At 33.5% G+C, this 17,385-nt stretch overlaps 1 protein-coding gene across 3 annotated transcripts in view; it reads right to left on the bottom strand.

Moving 5' to 3' along the window:
* Positions 1-17,385, bottom strand: part of KIF6 (kinesin family member 6) — a 152,158-nt gene that overhangs the window by 116,998 nt on the left and 17,775 nt on the right. For all 3 annotated transcript variants that reach the window (XM_064648467.1, XM_064648465.1, XM_064648466.1), the window contains exons 6-7: positions 11,309-11,438; positions 1,637-1,843 (exon numbers count right to left, since the gene is read on the bottom strand). In XM_064648467.1, the coding sequence (XP_064504537.1) occupies positions 1,637-1,843; positions 11,309-11,438 (337 nt within the window). The remainder of the gene's footprint in view (positions 1-1,636; positions 1,844-11,308; positions 11,439-17,385) is intronic.

The following is a 17,385-nucleotide window of genomic DNA, read 5'->3' as shown; positions in this document are numbered from 1 at the left end:
GGTAAAATTTAAACAAATGGGGGGGCTGAAAAAAATTCAAGGTAATAGTAAATGACTGACTGCCACCTGCTGTGCTTTAAGCTTCTTCTTTTGACAGATGAAATATCTCTCATTGTAGGTTAAATAAAATGCAAGAGATTTGTTCTTGTTAACAGGAAAACACATAACACAGAAATGAAAAATATTCTTCCCAGCAAGTGGAACAGTTATATTTCCTAATAATAATTTTAAAGAATTGTCACATATAGACACCCACAAAATTTTCTGGTTTTATGGATTTCCTCAACTGTATATTTTACTAAATAACACATATACTGACGTGTAAATTAAAAAGGACAAGTTTAAATTTCAGAGTTAAGCATTTTTTCTTCTCTCTACCCCCTTACTTCTCCCACTAAATGAAAGCCTCACAGACCTGATGTGGTCGTACATAAAAATTTTTAAAGAAGCCTTAGGAAAAAATACTGTATTCTCCATCAGAATCCCTCCAAATAATTAATTTCTGGCAATAAGAACAGTGTTTACTGTACTGTGAAAACCATATTATGTATTCAGCCTTAGGAAGAACTTAATTTGTTTTACAGGTGTGAAGTCTGAAATGAACACTTGAAAATCTTCAATGATTGCAAATTAATAGTACAGCATTCACAGAAGAGATTTCATTCATTGCCAAGTGTTTCTTACCTGTACTTGGTGTTTTACAGCATTCTAAACATCGAACGTACAAAACATCACAGTAGATCAGGGAGATATATATGAAAAACTTAATAATAATTACAATTAATTATTAATAATAAAATAATAATTATAATAATAAATTATTCAATTTTTGTAAAAATACAATTAATCATTGTTAATAAAATCTTTCATCTCCAAATTTTCCATTCACTGCTGTTATCTTAAGAATTTTTTTCTTAAATTAGTAAGATTAGTTGGGAGTAATCTATTTTCTCATTTTTTGCCCTTTCCAAAGAGGAAAAACAAAAAGCAACAGTGAAAGAAGGATAGGGATTTTAGCAAACCTTGAATCAAGAGGCTAAGTCTTTTCCAGTAACAACAGCTGAATGACAAAGATTTGTGGAGATTTATTATCATCGTAGTTACATCTGTGAGTAGTAATAACTAATTATGGTAGTTACTCCATAAATACATTACCAAAGGTAACTCCTGTCTTAAAGAGATCAAGGATTCTCATTGGTAGAGGAATAAAACAACACATGTTGTTTACCTAGTAATTTACCATATTACAATGCTTGAACCAAATAAAACCAAAACACTTTAGTTCACTGATCCTTGAGTGATACATCCTGATCCCAGCCATGGAAGGAGAAGAAGATTACAAAGAACATTTTAGTAGAAATATGGATGCAATCTTGCAAATATATTTAGTACTGCAGATAAAACAGGAAAAGTATTTTGGAAATACTACCATGTATACCTACTATAATCTTGCTGCTTAATTTTTAAGCTTAATTTTTAAGCTTTTCCTAAATTAAAATATGTTAATTTAAAGGAAGAGCTATCAATTCAATTTTTTAAAATTGCAATAAATATCCTAATATATCAAGTTTTCCAAAACATTGCATATTGCTAAGCAGGGATGTAGTAAAGGGAGAAATGTTTTACTCTATTATACCTGTTCCAAATAATGTAATGACAGGTTGATATATTTGGCTTCTGTCAGCAAGTGACCTCCAACTCCAGTCTTTGCAACACGTTCTGATCCAGCAAGGTCTACTAAGTGCAACTTGGAGCGTCTGATAGTTGCAGATCCAGGTTCCTTGCTGGAGACGTGAACAGTGAAAATGCAGTGAGATCGGCTTGAGGCTTGATTCATTGGTGTCTACAGTGAAAAGAAAGGAAGAATCCTCAATGTTCAGCGGGAAAATAAATTTAGGTTTTTATAGCTCGACAATCTGGCAATCAAAATCCCCTACCCCCCTGAGATCAGCTCAGTTGGTTAGAGTCTGGTGCTAATAACATCAAGGTTGGGGGTTCGTTGCCTGTCCAGGCCATTCACTTAAGAGTTGGACTTGATGATCCTTGTGGGAACCTGTGACTATGTGATTGAGCACATTAGCAAAGCAAGTGGTCTTACTATGCTAAGAAATATTATAAAAGGGCACCTTGATCAGAGGGAAAGTTACTAACTCCTGATCTCTGAGAGGTTATCAATTTCCCCATTGGTGCACACTTTTTTCCTTTTTTTTGTTTTGATACATAGCTACCACTATAACTAAGACTAGGACTTTCTATAAGGCTTCAGACTTTTGCATTATTACTTCTATCAAAAAAAATTAACTTGGCAGAATCAGTGTCAGAATTTTATGTGACATGACAGAGTTTTCATATTCATAAAAATACATTAAATGTATTTATTTGGAATAAACTACTGCCACACTTCCTTAACTAGACACATGGAAATTTTTGGTCAATTTTTATAGATGCTCAGTTTTAGCATCACTTTAAAGGTTTTCTCAATATACTTGAAATGCAGAACATAAAATTTTAAACAGCTCTCAGTTATTTAGATTTCAAATAACCATATGCCATCACATATGCACTTTTCTTTTCTTAAGAAGACATATAAAATATCTTTAATCATCTAAAACACCTTTCATTTAGTTGTATGAAGATATTGTTAGAAACTCTAAAAGAATTCCTTAATATCCTCATTTTATAAATAGCCAAAGCTTTAGACTATGGAGAATAAAGGTTAGCATACAGATAGTATTTTTATTTATAAACTATAACAAGTATGACAACATTGTTTTCCGGGCATAAATGCAGAAAAATAGGGGACTGGAATAAATTAGCAAATTAATATTATTTACTTAGCAACTAAATCTATATTTATAGCTGCTGAAAAAGATGATAAAAAATCCTGGTTATATTGTCTACATTAATCTCTTGTCTATACTTTATTCCTCTGTTTTTCTGGAGTAATTATCTATGTAGGCATACCCTGTGATTCAGAATAGAAATACCAACATATTGCCTTTTTTTACATAGTCTGCTTGCAGATGTTAAAACAGTCTGCCTACTGCAGGCACTGAAGATGTTGTCTTGTTAACACAGAAAAGACAGCTCTTAACAGAATGAGTGCAAGATGAATAATCCTGTAACAGGAATAATATGGACAGCTATACTGCTTGGTTCAATTGTCTTAGCTTCCATTTCCCCATACTTTTTTTCAGCCTTAGTAGTGCCAGCAACTGAGCTGTTTTTGGGAACTGATTCAGTTCAAAGGAAAAAAAAATAAAGTCTGCAAACCATAGATATTTAATCTGGATTGGTTTCTCAATTCAGCCACAGCACAGCTATAGACAACTGTTCTAGTAAAATACCTGAAAATGGTAGCATAGAGGGCGTGAACAAGTAGGTAGTGTGCAGGAACAGCATACACTTGTAGTTGTTGGTGAGAATTCTGTATGTAAATTACACCCTTAGCACCATTTTCTCTTGGGCTGCTTTATTTAATAAAGGCAAGCTCAAAGGGAGAGGGAGAAGAATTTTGAACTTTAGTTTATACAGATGAGGAATTTTAGAATTTGCAGTCCTGTGAAATGAGCATCAGAACATCAGAGTGCCATGAGGTCTTCAGAGGTGAGAAAATGAAGAGGAAGTGAGTTGTAGAGTTGGAATGAAAATAAATAGGCTCAGGGAAAGGTGACAAGCAGAAAAATACTCCAAAACTTACTTAAAATGCAGGTATACTAAGAAAAAGTTATATGCTGTGAAAATGTACTTTATTCAGCAATTCTGATTCCATGATTAATCAGAGCCAGCTTCACTTATTTTACTAGGACAGCTATAATTTTATTGCAGCTCTGTGAAGCAGGACTGGATATTTTATTTTTTTTCAGCTCACAATCCACAACAGAATTAATATTTAAGGTCATTCTCCTCAACAGAACTGATATTTGAGGACATTTTGCACTACAGATATGTAGTCATACTATACTGCAGACAAATCTAAGCAGACAAGTCTGAGATCAAATATCAATACAGATTCAGCTGTGGAAGTAAAAAGTAAAGGTTGCTGTAAAAGAAGCAGAAGTTACCATACTTCTGAATATTCTTAAGCAAACTTGTGTTTCACTATGCAGCAAAGCCTCATGTATTTCAAAATGTGCTTTTAGTCACACCTGTTTAATGCCAATAGAGGCAAAAAAAAATAAAAATTGAAGTATAAAAGAAAATAATTTAAGGACCCTGAGTTCCAAAACAGTGCAATATTTCTTCTATTCAGTCCTTACTGTCTACTGCAATACACTAGCCACAACTTTATTTTGTGTGTTCCAAGTAGATTTGGCTGGACTGGCCATTAGAAATTCTATTGCTTTTCTCTCCACAGCCTCCTTTTTTATGTGAATGAAAAAATGCATGAAGCTGATTTGGGAGTCATTGGCTAGAATCCCAAACTCATATTTTTGTAAAGTCCTTCTTCAGAGTAGAATCATGGTTTAATAAGACACCAATACTCCTTTTAACAATGTAATGCTATCTTTGCTTTGCAGTTCCATTATGTAGGAAGCTCTGTTAGAACTCTTGCAGAAAGCATAAAGCAATAAAAATTTAAACTGTTAAATGGGATGAGATCGTGAAACATTAATTGCAGTCATAATCTCCCACACTTTGCTTCTTTTACCACATAAGTAGATGAAAAGCATACAACAGAAATGATGACTTGTCAGCATCTTCAGTCCAAAACCAAGCCTTTTTTTTTTTTTGTTGTTTGGTTGGGTATTTGCTATCTTAGATATTCAACTTCTGAGAATCACCATTCATCTTTTTAGAAAGTTTGAAAACTGAAAACCAAAAAACAAAAATTTCTGGACAGTGTCTCAGAGCCTACTAAAATGTTCCTTTAGTGGCTTTCAGAGTTCATTTTGGCTTTGTTAGCAGTATTCAAACCATATGTATATGAAATCATCCTCACACTAATTTGATGTGATGAAGGAAAAAAAAGAAGGAGGGGAGTGGCCTGGTTCTCAGCAGATGGTTGCTATTGTGAGAGTTATATATAGAACAACTGATGAGCTGCAGTTACTTACAAAGAAATAGTTTTTTTCCAGGAATTCTGTGACATCATAAACCACTTAAGCAGACTTTGGATGCCTTGTGATATCACAAGAACACTACAAAGGAATTAATGCCAGGTCATCTGTTGCTGCCCATTTGTGGCAGGGTAAAAGAGGAATTCAATAACGTTTAAGATCACGACTTCATAAAGCAACAGTGTTTCATTTGGAAACAATGAACAAGGCATATTTGAAGCCAACCCAGACTTGTTTCTTTCCAGGACCAAAATATACCTGTTTGCTGAAATTAAATAAATTGTATAGAAACTTTGTGACTTTAACTATTACATTTGATCATACAATGGTTGCAAGAAGGTGGTTTCTACTTAAATGAGAATCTACAGCACAGTCATCCTGCAAGAAACATCTGAGTTGGATGTTTCTGGCAAGGAAAATGTCATTAAAATGACCAAAAATTTGCTGGAGTCTAAGTTGTCCATCTCAATCTAATTTTTACCTATTTTAAGTCAACAAAACACTGTAGGAATTCTTCCCTATGCAGGAATTTATGTATTTCCCAAATATTTAATTTGTTGCCGCTTATTATAAATGCTGTTTTCACTAAGAATAGCCATAAATGGATGCTACTGGTGTAAATAGAGTTCTTAATAATTGAGGACCTAAGAGCAAGTTTCTTAAATAGGAGAAAGACGTGTGAAAAGCTGTTTGAAAATCACCATTAGACTAAGAGAAGCTGCTACTATCTGGAAGAATAGTGTGTTGATTATAGCTGCCAAAACACTCTGACAGAGAAAATACATAAGAGAGTTCAGGACTGCTGGGACAAAAAGATTTTACAGGTGATAAATGCAGTTGTTCAGTCCTTATTGCAAACCATCTCCACTTGGCAGCTTATACCATTCCAGTGGAATCTTCCTTGAATCAAAATATTTAGACAGCAGAAGAACATGAATTCCCTGTGTGAGTAAATTAGTGACTAGCCAATGCATAAGTGAAGAAAGTCTGATTCTGAAATTTTGCATTTTTTTGAGAATGAAAAGGTACAAAATTTTCTTTAAAAGAGTGTTTCTTTTTCCTCTTAAGGCTTTTTCACTTTTTAACTTTCTGAAGAAGAGCAAGTCAAAAGAGAAAAGTACTGATAGCATCCAAGACTCATATCAAATTGATTTTCTCCAATCTCATGCTACATTCAAAGGGATATCTGTAGGAAGAAGTTACGACAGCTACAGTCATTTCACAGTTCAGATGGATATCTCTGCCTAATGAATATAAACTCCACCAGTTCCAACAGAACCGAGCTATATGGAAGAGTATGTAAGTTGATGATAGGAGGTTCTCTCCTTTATATTTGGTAGATGAGTGAGACCTTAATATATCTTTAGTTTCCTTTCTAAATAATATGGTGCAAGTGAAAGGGCTCTTCACGTGTACTTAAGTACACTTGACATAGTCGAAATTGAAAAATTTTTGCTATGAAAATATAAGGATCAGAATAGGTGCAAACATTTCCTGAAAGCAATACTTTATCTTTCCATGTTTAATAGAAGTACGGTTTCACAGTTAGACCACAGGAGCTCAGCTAACTTTTAAAGTAATTAATACTCCCTGGTGAGGATATTATTAAACTTTATATTATATAGTGCCTTTTATCCATATAAATCCCAAAGCATTTTAACAACTATTCAAAGTAGTATGTACAACTAGTGATTTCTTTATCACACACTGAAATGAAAGCACCTGTGCTGAAATGACCATGCCATGTAGTGCTAATAATACCAGGTTTTTTGGAGTGGAAATAAATTAATAATTGACACCAATGAGGAATCTAGCAAAGCAGAAAATTTTAATTCCTTCTGGAATGCAGCGTTAACATGGATAACCATGCATTTTTTGTCAAGTGTCATTTAATCTCATATGTTCCCACATTCAAATCCTATTTTTCATATTGTATCCAATAAAAAATGCAGTCAAACACTACAAGGTCTTTCTAAATATATTCAAGGGAATAGCAATGGACAATAAATACAAACAGAATGAGTCCAATTCAGAGGTCACAAGTCAGTCCCCACAGCTATCTTTAAATCTTTAAAAGTTCCATTATTTCTTGAAATAAATGTATTTAAACATTGCCAAAAGCTTACTGCTTCCCCCATGTGTACTTTGAACATTTTAAATGATGGAACATACAAAATACTGTGTAGTATGTATGCAGTACCAATACGGCGTAGTATGTATGGTCTTCCAAATTAAAAAAATTAAGTACTATAGGTATAAAACCATATACTGAAACATCTCCTTCCTCATTAAAATGAAGTACTTTTTCATTAGAGGAAAATTAAAGTCTAGCTGTACATACAACTGCAGCACTCAGACACATTAATCTCAGATAAAGATTTTACAGTTTGGAAATCGATGCATGTCCTGGGGAGAGAGACTATCTTACTCTGCTATGTTAAGAGAAATACTAAAAAATACCAAGAATTCTCAAAATCACAGAGGTTTAGGCATGTTATTTCAAAGGACAAAGATCATAAGAGATTCCCATCACAAGAACTTAGAGAAGACCACTTCAGTTGAAGATATATTAACAGTAAACCAAAATGAAATGTTTTGTGAACACTACCTAAATGGCCAAACACTTATTTCTGCACAGGAGCTTTATTAAGATACTGCTGCTACGACCTGTGTCATATTGCAAATTAGATTCTGAAATCCCCTGTTTGCATGCATATCAGATACCTAAATCAAAGCTGGCTTACAAAATTAAAATACAAAAAACAAGTTCAGATTTTATAACCTGTCACTGCAGATTCTCATGCATTCAAATGGAACAAGAAACTGGGCACTATGAGAAACCAAAAAATTTAGCCCTTACATTTGGCAGAGCTGCCAACAAAAGAATCAGTTTTTTGGGTTTGATCTCTGCCTATTTCTCTCTGGAAAAATATGAAACAAAAAATTCCTATTTGGATTTTTACATTATTAATTGTTTGTGCACAGATGTCTCCCATCTTACCATTTCCACAACTTGTCAAAACTAGAGGAAAGGACCAGTTCTACACTGACTAATAAAGTAATCCTACAAAAATTAGATTAGCTCCTTTTTTTCCCTTCTCATGAGCTATATACTTATGTGTGGGAAAGAAGTATCAGTTATAAATGTTCCCATAGGTTCTGACATTTAATGAATGAATGAATGAATGTAGCCTGTAAAATACTTCTAATGTTATGATCACTTTCTTTTTAGCACAATCAGTGATGAAGGAAAAACGCAGCCTTCAAATCACAAGTTAGATTGCACTAGCACAGGTGATGCAGAAATTAAATTGTCATTCTTATTTCAAAATAATCAACTCTTCAAAGAAGGGTTATTTAAGGGATAAAGCATCAGACTGCAATTTTAGAGGCTACAGATTTCATATGTGATCCAAGACAGTTGTCTGAGTTTTTCCACAGCCGAACTTGTCATGGTAAAAAAAAGATGAATCAAGCATTTCTTTTACTTTCTTTTTTATTTAGGTTTATTAATCTTGCGTCTTTTTTTTTTAGTTTACTTAAGAGGGTTCTAGTCTTGAGAGGTCAAAAAGTATTATCATCATTAAGATTTAAAAATATTAATCTCTGAAGAAGTTATGTTTTAGGTCATAAGTCCTCTTTCTTAGATGTCTATATTAATCTACCCTTTTTGCAAACACTGTTCTCTCATTCTGATGTTATCATATAAAGTACCACAGTCACCTTAAGCGCAAAATGCCATATAATAATGAGGATAAATTCTGTAATGCTAAGACGAAGCAGCAATCAGTAAGTACACTGAACTGTACTGCAACATACCTGCTGCAATGATAAAGGAAAAATTTATGACATAAGTACATAAAAAAAACTTCTACAATGAAATCAACCTCAGTTGGAGTTTTTAGAATCATACTAGCATTCAGACTAAGCAAAGTTAATATTGTTGCAATATGTGGTAGTTATTCCAAGCAAGTATTCTCAGCATTTTTTCTTTTAAGTATTTTTTATTAAAGATCAATGAAACAATAACTTTATAGTGTTTATATAACAAAAAACTCTTGCAAAAGCAGCAAAACTGATGTTGGTACAGCATTTGCTTACCCAAGCTATTTAGATTAGTGAATTCTCAACTATTCGGGTGCCACACAATCTGATGTCTATTCTTATTGTTTTCTAGCAAGTACTAGCATGTTCCAAATAAAACTAACAAGTTGTAGATTTAAAAAGAAGCTAAAGAGCATTTTCCTCATACAATTCACTTAAGACATGGAACCTTGTGTCACATGAGATTTCATGATAAAAATCTGGCAGGGTCAAAAAAGGCATCTGGGCTAATTCATGCAAAGAAAAAGTACAGCAAAAGTCATTAGTTGATAGTAGTCTGAAACACATACTAATGAAGACTAGGAGATTTTTTTTTTTTTAAGTATCATTATTGACTTGGTTTATCTTTTACTCATCTCTATATATTTTGCTATTGGCCATTACCTCAACTTGACATTTAATGACTTACCATGTTTATTAGTCTTGCTATTTGTTCATAACTTTCAGTGTTTGGGATATATATTCTCTTTCCAAATACAAAACAAAATTGCCCTTTACAATTGCTGATTTATGATCCTGTTACCCAGCAGCGTATCATTCTTTAAATATTTGGTCTCATTTTCATAGAGGGCCTCTAGACTGATCAGAGATTTTCTGAAGATCTTTCTCCATACAACGAATTCTATTTTTCTGTTGATCCTGAGATTAGCTCAGCTGGTTAGAGTACAATGCTAATAATGGCATAGATTGTGGGTTTGATTCCTTTATGGGCCATTCAGGTAAGAGTTGGACTTGATGATCCTTGTGGGTCCCTTCCAACTCTGAATATTCTGAGATTACTCACTATCATGGTAGGTTTTAAAGCTTCTGAAATCAATGTTAACTTTTTGTCTCCCCTACTACACTTTTTCAAGTTCCTCTCCTCTACAATTTTTCCATTTCAATATCATGAAGCAGTTCCTTGACTCAATACTCATGTTTATTAACAGCCCTTAAATTGATTATTTCTTGCCTCTCAAAATGTAACTGTTGAAATAGTCCTTCTTGAGAAAGAAAAAACAAGTATTTGTTTTGACAATTTATATTTTACAATCAACTGCTTCTTCTGTGCTCAGGTGTACGTGGTCAGCCAGCAAGAACACAGAACTACTTAACTATTTAATATGCTTTAAGTGTCTTCCTTGTCAATGATTTACGATATATCTTTTTGGTGATACAGATACAGAGGAAGAAAACCCACAAAGTTCTAAAATAGAATTAACTATATTGTAGTAAAGACACATTGTCAGTGCTCACTTTTTACAATACACTTTTTATATTTACATTCCTCATCCAAGCACAAAAATAAGGCAAAAAAGAACCCTACAGATTTTGGATATAGAAACACTTCATTTTAATTTTTCAGAATTAGTAAAAACACGCTTGTCTTTGCATATTTGCATATATTTATTCTGAATTTGCTTTGCACTACCATTTGGGTTTTTTGAGTGTTTTTGTTTTTTTTTCTTTCCTTTTGATTTGGTTGTTGTTGTTATTTGTTGGGGGTTGTTTTTGCTAGATTTTTGTTGGGTTTTTTTGTTCTATTTTTACACATAACACAACATGTTTATGCAATAAAAAGAAAAAAAAGAAGGGACTGATAACTTATGGTAAGCACTTCAAAGGCAATTTAGTACTTAATCATAGAATCATGAACGTTTTGGGTTGGAAGGAACCTTAAAGATCACCTAGTTCCAACTCCCCCTGCCATGGGCAGGGACACCTGCAACTAGACCAGCTTGCTCAGGGCCTCATCCAAGCTGGTGTTGAACACTTCCAGGGAAAAACTTCTGTGGGAATTGTAGCTGACAATGCTGTGTAAGGCCATGTTTTCTAATCTTTAAACGTATATGTAAGATAATACACGCCACATTCAAAAGTCAGGGTATACTTTAGGAGAACTTTTGTATTCTAGTTATTTGAATTTCGGTAAGTTAAGACATCAACAACCACCAATCATATTCACTATGGGAAAACAGAAAGCTCTTTGCAAAGTGAAAGCTGTCATCAGAAAGAAGCTTATTTACTTTCACTGTGGAAATACACTCAGAAAGAATATACTAATTTATCTCCAAGGACTTCCAAAATATACATCTTATGTGGAGAGGTTTATGACCATTTTAACTCTGGTGGCATTAAGGAGGATTTGGAGCAGCAATTCTCACCTCAGCAATCATTCTGTTGGTGTCTCCCAAGAAGAGCAGGTTTAAGGCTTCCTCTTCATTGGTCGCTTGCTGAAGAGACAAGTTTTTCAGATGAATGTTTTGATCAGAGTCTTCCATTATTGTCACTTTTCTATGTAGAAAATAAAAAACAACCACCAAATGAAAACTATAGTTTTAAAGCAATATTTGTTCCATACTTTCATTTTGATTGCATGTACCTAAAAGGTGAAATCTAAATCAATCATGATGAAAGAACTAAAGATGTGAAAAATAAATGATACCCATTAAAGGAAGTGTTGATTTTTTTTAATCTGTCACCTTCTTTTTATTCCTTTATTACAAACCTTCACACAGAAAAGGAATATATGAAATCTATTAGTATTAGAGAAAGCTTTAGGATTTTTATTTTAATGAGATATAGTAAACTCTCAAGAGCAAGAGGTTAGATGAATCATCACAAACAAATAATAAGTGGGGGTTTGTTTTCTATTACCAAGCACAGATGATACACAAAACATACCATAATCTTGATGTACAAATAGGCATGGAATATTTCAGAATCAACACATCTGTAGTCAACATGTTTCTAATAACTTTGCATTTGTAAAGACTATTTCTCCTTTCATTCTTCTTAAATGGTAGTAACTACAACTGTAAATTATCCCTTTCTTAAATTAAAAGCAAGAAAACAGAATGATTTTATTTATTTCCACTGACGTCAGAAACACTCTTAGCTGTACTTCTATAAGCCGTAAAGTTTACAGAAAGGAAGTTAGATGCAAGTAGCAAGGATATGGCAAAAGCTCCAAGAGAGCTGTTAAATATTACTGAAAACCCCTCTCATTTATTCAAATAGTCCTTTAACATAAGAATTTTTTCTTTTGAAATGGTTACTTAGAGTTAAACTTTATTGGCATTACTGAGTAGCCATTAGGATCTCCTCATTTGGAACATTTTTTAGTATCCAACATGGAAGCCAAGTAGTTGCCTCACTGGCTTTGGAAAACTCCCAGAGGGAAGAATCTGTTAAAATGGAAGTACACTACATTTGAGGATAAATAACCTATGTTTCAGGGTGAATTACATGTTCTGAGACAATTTAAAACAAGCAAGTTAGAACTTTTTTAGAAGTTGGAGGGTTTTTTATTAAAAAAATATTTTTTTCTGTGTAAGTATAGATAATACTTTATATCTATACATATACACCTATATGTATACATATATGTATATACATTCTTTTTCACGTTCTTCAGGGTTAACCACAAGAGGGAGTATGGGGCTTGAGTTTCTATCAGTAGATAGTTCCTGCATGTTAATTACTTCAAGTTGCTTCAAAACCAGAAAGATATGGTTTTGTTCTGTCTTTTTTTTTTTCCCCCCAAACTCACAGAATCAAATCAAGCATCTAAGCAGCATTCCATAGCATTGCACTTAGATATTGGGGAAGTAGTTCATAGTCTGACGGTCAAAACATTTGAATAGATATACAGAAAAAATTTTAACAATTGCAATATACTCACTATTTTCAAGAATAAACACATGTAAAAGTACACACAATGCTTCTTTAGTATTCATAACAATTGCTTTTCCATGTATGATAGCCTTATTTTTGTGTGGTAGTGTAAGACATTACTAATACAGTCAGAAAACTCAGCTTCCCCATTCAAAGCATAAACCCCAAAGCATAATTCTGCTCTTGCTTTGTCAGGTTGTATTCTATCTGCAATTCCACCTGTGCATGCATGACACAGTAAAGCCCAGAGTGGTTCTGATTGCAGTATGATGCTCTGACTAATTTTAACATTTGAAATTGCACGGTAAGCATCATCTACCTATTTTTACAATTTAGGAAAACAATATTGTTTTATTATGCACATTTGGCATAGTATTTAAACTTTTAAGGATCTCTTCAGTCTACACTTTGATCAACGATCATTCCATCTCAGAATATTCTGTGATTCTGTGAAATAATTTCCAGAGAAGTAAGATGTTAATTTGGATGTAAAGCTCTGGAAGATTAATATATCAGAAATGAGACAGTGCAGACCTCACAAAACAGTGACAGCCTCCTATACAGTGGCCTTGCAACTATTAGGAAGATTTCCAAATGGAAGCCTACATTTGCACATCTAGAGAGGCATCTATCAAAACTTCCTCAGAATGGTATGTTCCAAAACGACAACAAAATTATTTTTTACAATGTTATAAAGTTACTATATAGCATGATAATAATTTCTAGAGTACATTCACTATATTAGTAAAATCTTTACATTTCATGGCTCTAACTTGGGTGGAAAAATTCTGTTAAGTTATCCATAATGACTGAAAGAAGGCAGAGACAAGGTTTTGTATTCTTTATAAACAAAGAATTTTTTCCATTTGGCTTAAGGGATGGAATTAGTAACTGGTTAGGAAGCCTGTAGGATGGGATCAGGCTTTCTTATTAGCTGCAGCCCTTTCCTGCATCAGCCGAGCTGCCATTAATGCAGGAGAGCCTTGCACACTGAATGCTTTAATCTATGAAATTCTTGTTACTGGCAAACAACGAACTTAAAGCTACCTTTGATTAATTAACACCGTCTCATATGTTATATAAATAATAAAAAAAACCCTTAAAAGATTTTGGAAAAAATTACGATTTTAAAAATTAAGTTTCCTATTATTATATCCATCTCTAGGGCTTAGAATTGAAGAAATCTAGAACAATATTTAAAACTTTATAAACAATTAAAAATTAATCATAATGATACAAATAAATAATATATGAGGATATACATGAGGAGATTATAGTGATACTACTTCAATGTGAGGAGGAGAGTATACAGCCAATAACAAATTTAGGAAAAAGTTAAAAGAGAAAAGCAGCAAGCATGCATCTTGGAGTCTGTCTAGAAGAATAGAATAAATTAATGGATAAGTATAGCTAATGATTTGTAAAATTGCAAGGAGCTTTAGGTTTTAAGAAAGAATGATCAAGATAATAATTTTATAGATCACCCCAAAAAAATGATCTTTCAGAAGTACAACTCCCTGAATACCACAAGAGAACAAAGTCAACACTGATTCAAGAGGCAAGGCTACAAAGTTATTCAGCTACCAACACAACTTTCAACAGAACACAGGTATGATTTTCCATTGAAGTATAGACCTAGAGCATAATCTCCTTGGCATGTGAGACATGGCAGAATTATGAGATGAGTAAGTATTTGTGCAGACTGTTTGCTTGACACGTCACATTGTGATAGGAAGTCTTTCCCACTGTCTCCAGTGGATTCTGTTGTGAGACAACAAAAACACACTTTGGTTGTCCTGCATGTAACGGACATGACTGGGAGACTTACACATTTAGGAGTCAGTGATTCACACAACAGTGACTCTGAGCAGGCACAGCCTGTGATGTGCAGCACACAAAGAGGGGCATTCAGGCCTGTGTCGCACTGCGCAGATCCCTTGGCTGCACAATAAATACACTAAGCTCTCATAAGAATACCTTTTAGAATGGAACTGTTTCCTTGTAAGCAAATTTTATAATAGCTCAAAAGGCCAAAAGGGAGAGCTTCTCTCCATGGACTGGAACTGTACTGCTCTGTGCAGTGCACCGTGGAGAAATCCACTCAGGCCCTGTCCAATGCTGCACAGACGCAGGGCACCCAGCACCTGATGGGATGTAATTTACTTGCAACCTATATTCCTCTTCTTATTCTGTCTAATTGAAGCAGTTACATTAGTAAGCCATTTGTTGTCAGGGCTCTCTTACTGAGATCTGGAAAGAGCTGTGCACTGTCTCTCCCCCTGACACGACCATGCTGAACAAGGAGTCCAAACTGAAACAATGAGACTGGTGGTTTGCGTAACAAAAAAACATATAAAATATGTTAGAATTTGCAGACAACTGCAATAGTCTCATGTACCAAAAAAAAAAAAAAAAGTTTGTTAAACAGGCTTTGACATTCGCAAGCAAAGTTGCCTTGAATTAATTTATTTATCAAATGCTTTTAGAAAAGTCACCTTAGAGAAACTTCACTGATTTCCTACTGATTTTCAGAAAGCAAATCAACATAAAATCTGGATGCAAATAAACAATATATAATGTATGCTGAAGTTATTGTATACATTTATAGTTTGAACTGTAACAAAAAAAATCATAATCTTCGAAGAAATGATTCAGAACAGTTTTAAGCTGTCTCCTCATTAACAAACAGAAAAGTTTAACCTTACAAAAATATATTTCCTATATATGTTGAAAATTATTCCTTTAGCCTTTTTTATTTTTATCCTTCTTTGTTAATAGCATAGGAATTATTATACTAGTTGTTTTAAGTTTTCCATTTCAGTAATTTGGTATCTCTTAAAGTCCTTGGAGAGCAGCAGAGAATAGAAGAGTACAAACCCATTTGAGGCAGTTAACCAATATACAGTTACAGATTTTTTTTAAAGTGAAAATATTTCATATTGATCCCATGAAACATAACAATTCTAATATATGTTACTAATATATATTGATACACCCATCATTGTTGATGTTTGAAGTTAATTGGCTCTTAGCTTCAAGTGTGGTTTTCTTTTTTAAAGTCTGACAGCATCACACCTAAACTTCCACATCTCCCTCTCAAAGAGGACTTTATAGAAAAAGTAGGGAATCACTTATGCTGGCTTGAAGTTCAGATTGCATTTTCCTTTGGCTATACAGAATCATAGAATCATACAATCAATCGTGTTGGAAAAGACCTCTGAGATCATCAAGTTCAGCCCTTGATCCAACACCGCCATGGTTACTAGACCATGGCACTAAGTGCCACAAATCACTCCTGATTAATGGTTGTCTAAGCTCCCTGAGAAGTAGCTCCTCAACTACTGCAGTTTAAAGGCTAACATTCTAAGGCAAACCAGCATTAATTTTAGTTTGCCTTCACACGCAAGAGGGTCACCTGCTGTAGGACAGGTAAAGAGGTAACTTATTAGTTGTCTATGACATAATCAAGTCACTGTTGACTAATAGTTGTATAACCTCCTTCTTTACTTTTTTTTATTCATTGCCAAGAAAATTCTTACTTCTTAATAAATAATACAAACTAGTTAGAAAGAGTACTGGTAGGTTGTAACTAAAGTGAAATCTGTTAGATTCAGTAACATTGAGTTATATAAATTACAAATACACTACAACAGAGAATCTGTTGGAGATGAAAAGCTTTTACACAAATTCAGAGCTTCGGAAAAATATTCCTAATTTGAACAGTCCTGCAAAACTTTTTTGAAAACATGAGGTGGCAGTAAGTATTTAAATAGTCTTCTACCAGCTGTATTTTATAGCAACAATTTTATACTTTTTACATGTTTGAAAACAATCATAATTTCCTTGCATAAACGTGGAACTCTCTACAGCTACAAACAGAATTAGATTGTCAATATTAAATTCAATTTTTGCATTCTAACAAGTAAGATTCTTCAAAGGTTTTTTGCATCTGCATATGCTGGGTTTCAGCTACAATGTCACAAAATTAAAACACTGTCAGTTTTGTATAAGCAAAACAAGTTAAAATTGTAAACTAAGACATTTTGGGTGAAGCATTAAGGTATATCAAAGGATATCTTCTATGGGCTACATGTAATATCATTACATCAAGAAAACTGTTTTCTCTCCATTAAAATTTTAATGTGCAGATATATAAACTACATTTATGCATTTTTCAGGAATTTATTTCCAGAAAAGCAGGGATTTTTTTTTTTTGTGAGAGTTTCTTCCCTTCTCACCTGGCAGACTCTAATGAAATGATTAAAGATGAAAATCTCATAGTCTACAGAAAATACTAAGTATGGCTACACACAAAACCTTGACTTCAGCAGCTGAGATTCCAAATCTAATCATGCAATGGACAATTTTTAAAAAGTTTATTTATTCACTTTGCCTTAAACATCAAATACAATTTTATGTCTCATTTTTCAAGTATTACCAACAAGCCTGTAGTGCGCTTTTCATAACTTCTATTACCTGAGTGCAATCTGTGTTTATTCTTTTCATTGAACTGGTAACATTAACCCATTAACATAGAGTTTGCTAGACAGAAGTACATATTTCT

The sequence above is a fragment of the Pseudopipra pipra genome, chromosome 3 (assembly GCF_036250125.1).
Source record: "Pseudopipra pipra isolate bDixPip1 chromosome 3, bDixPip1.hap1, whole genome shotgun sequence".
Classification (NCBI taxonomy): domain Eukaryota; kingdom Metazoa; phylum Chordata; class Aves; order Passeriformes; family Pipridae; genus Pseudopipra; species Pseudopipra pipra.
Note: the sequence above shows the minus strand (reverse complement) of the source record. Positions and strands in the feature narration are given on the sequence as shown.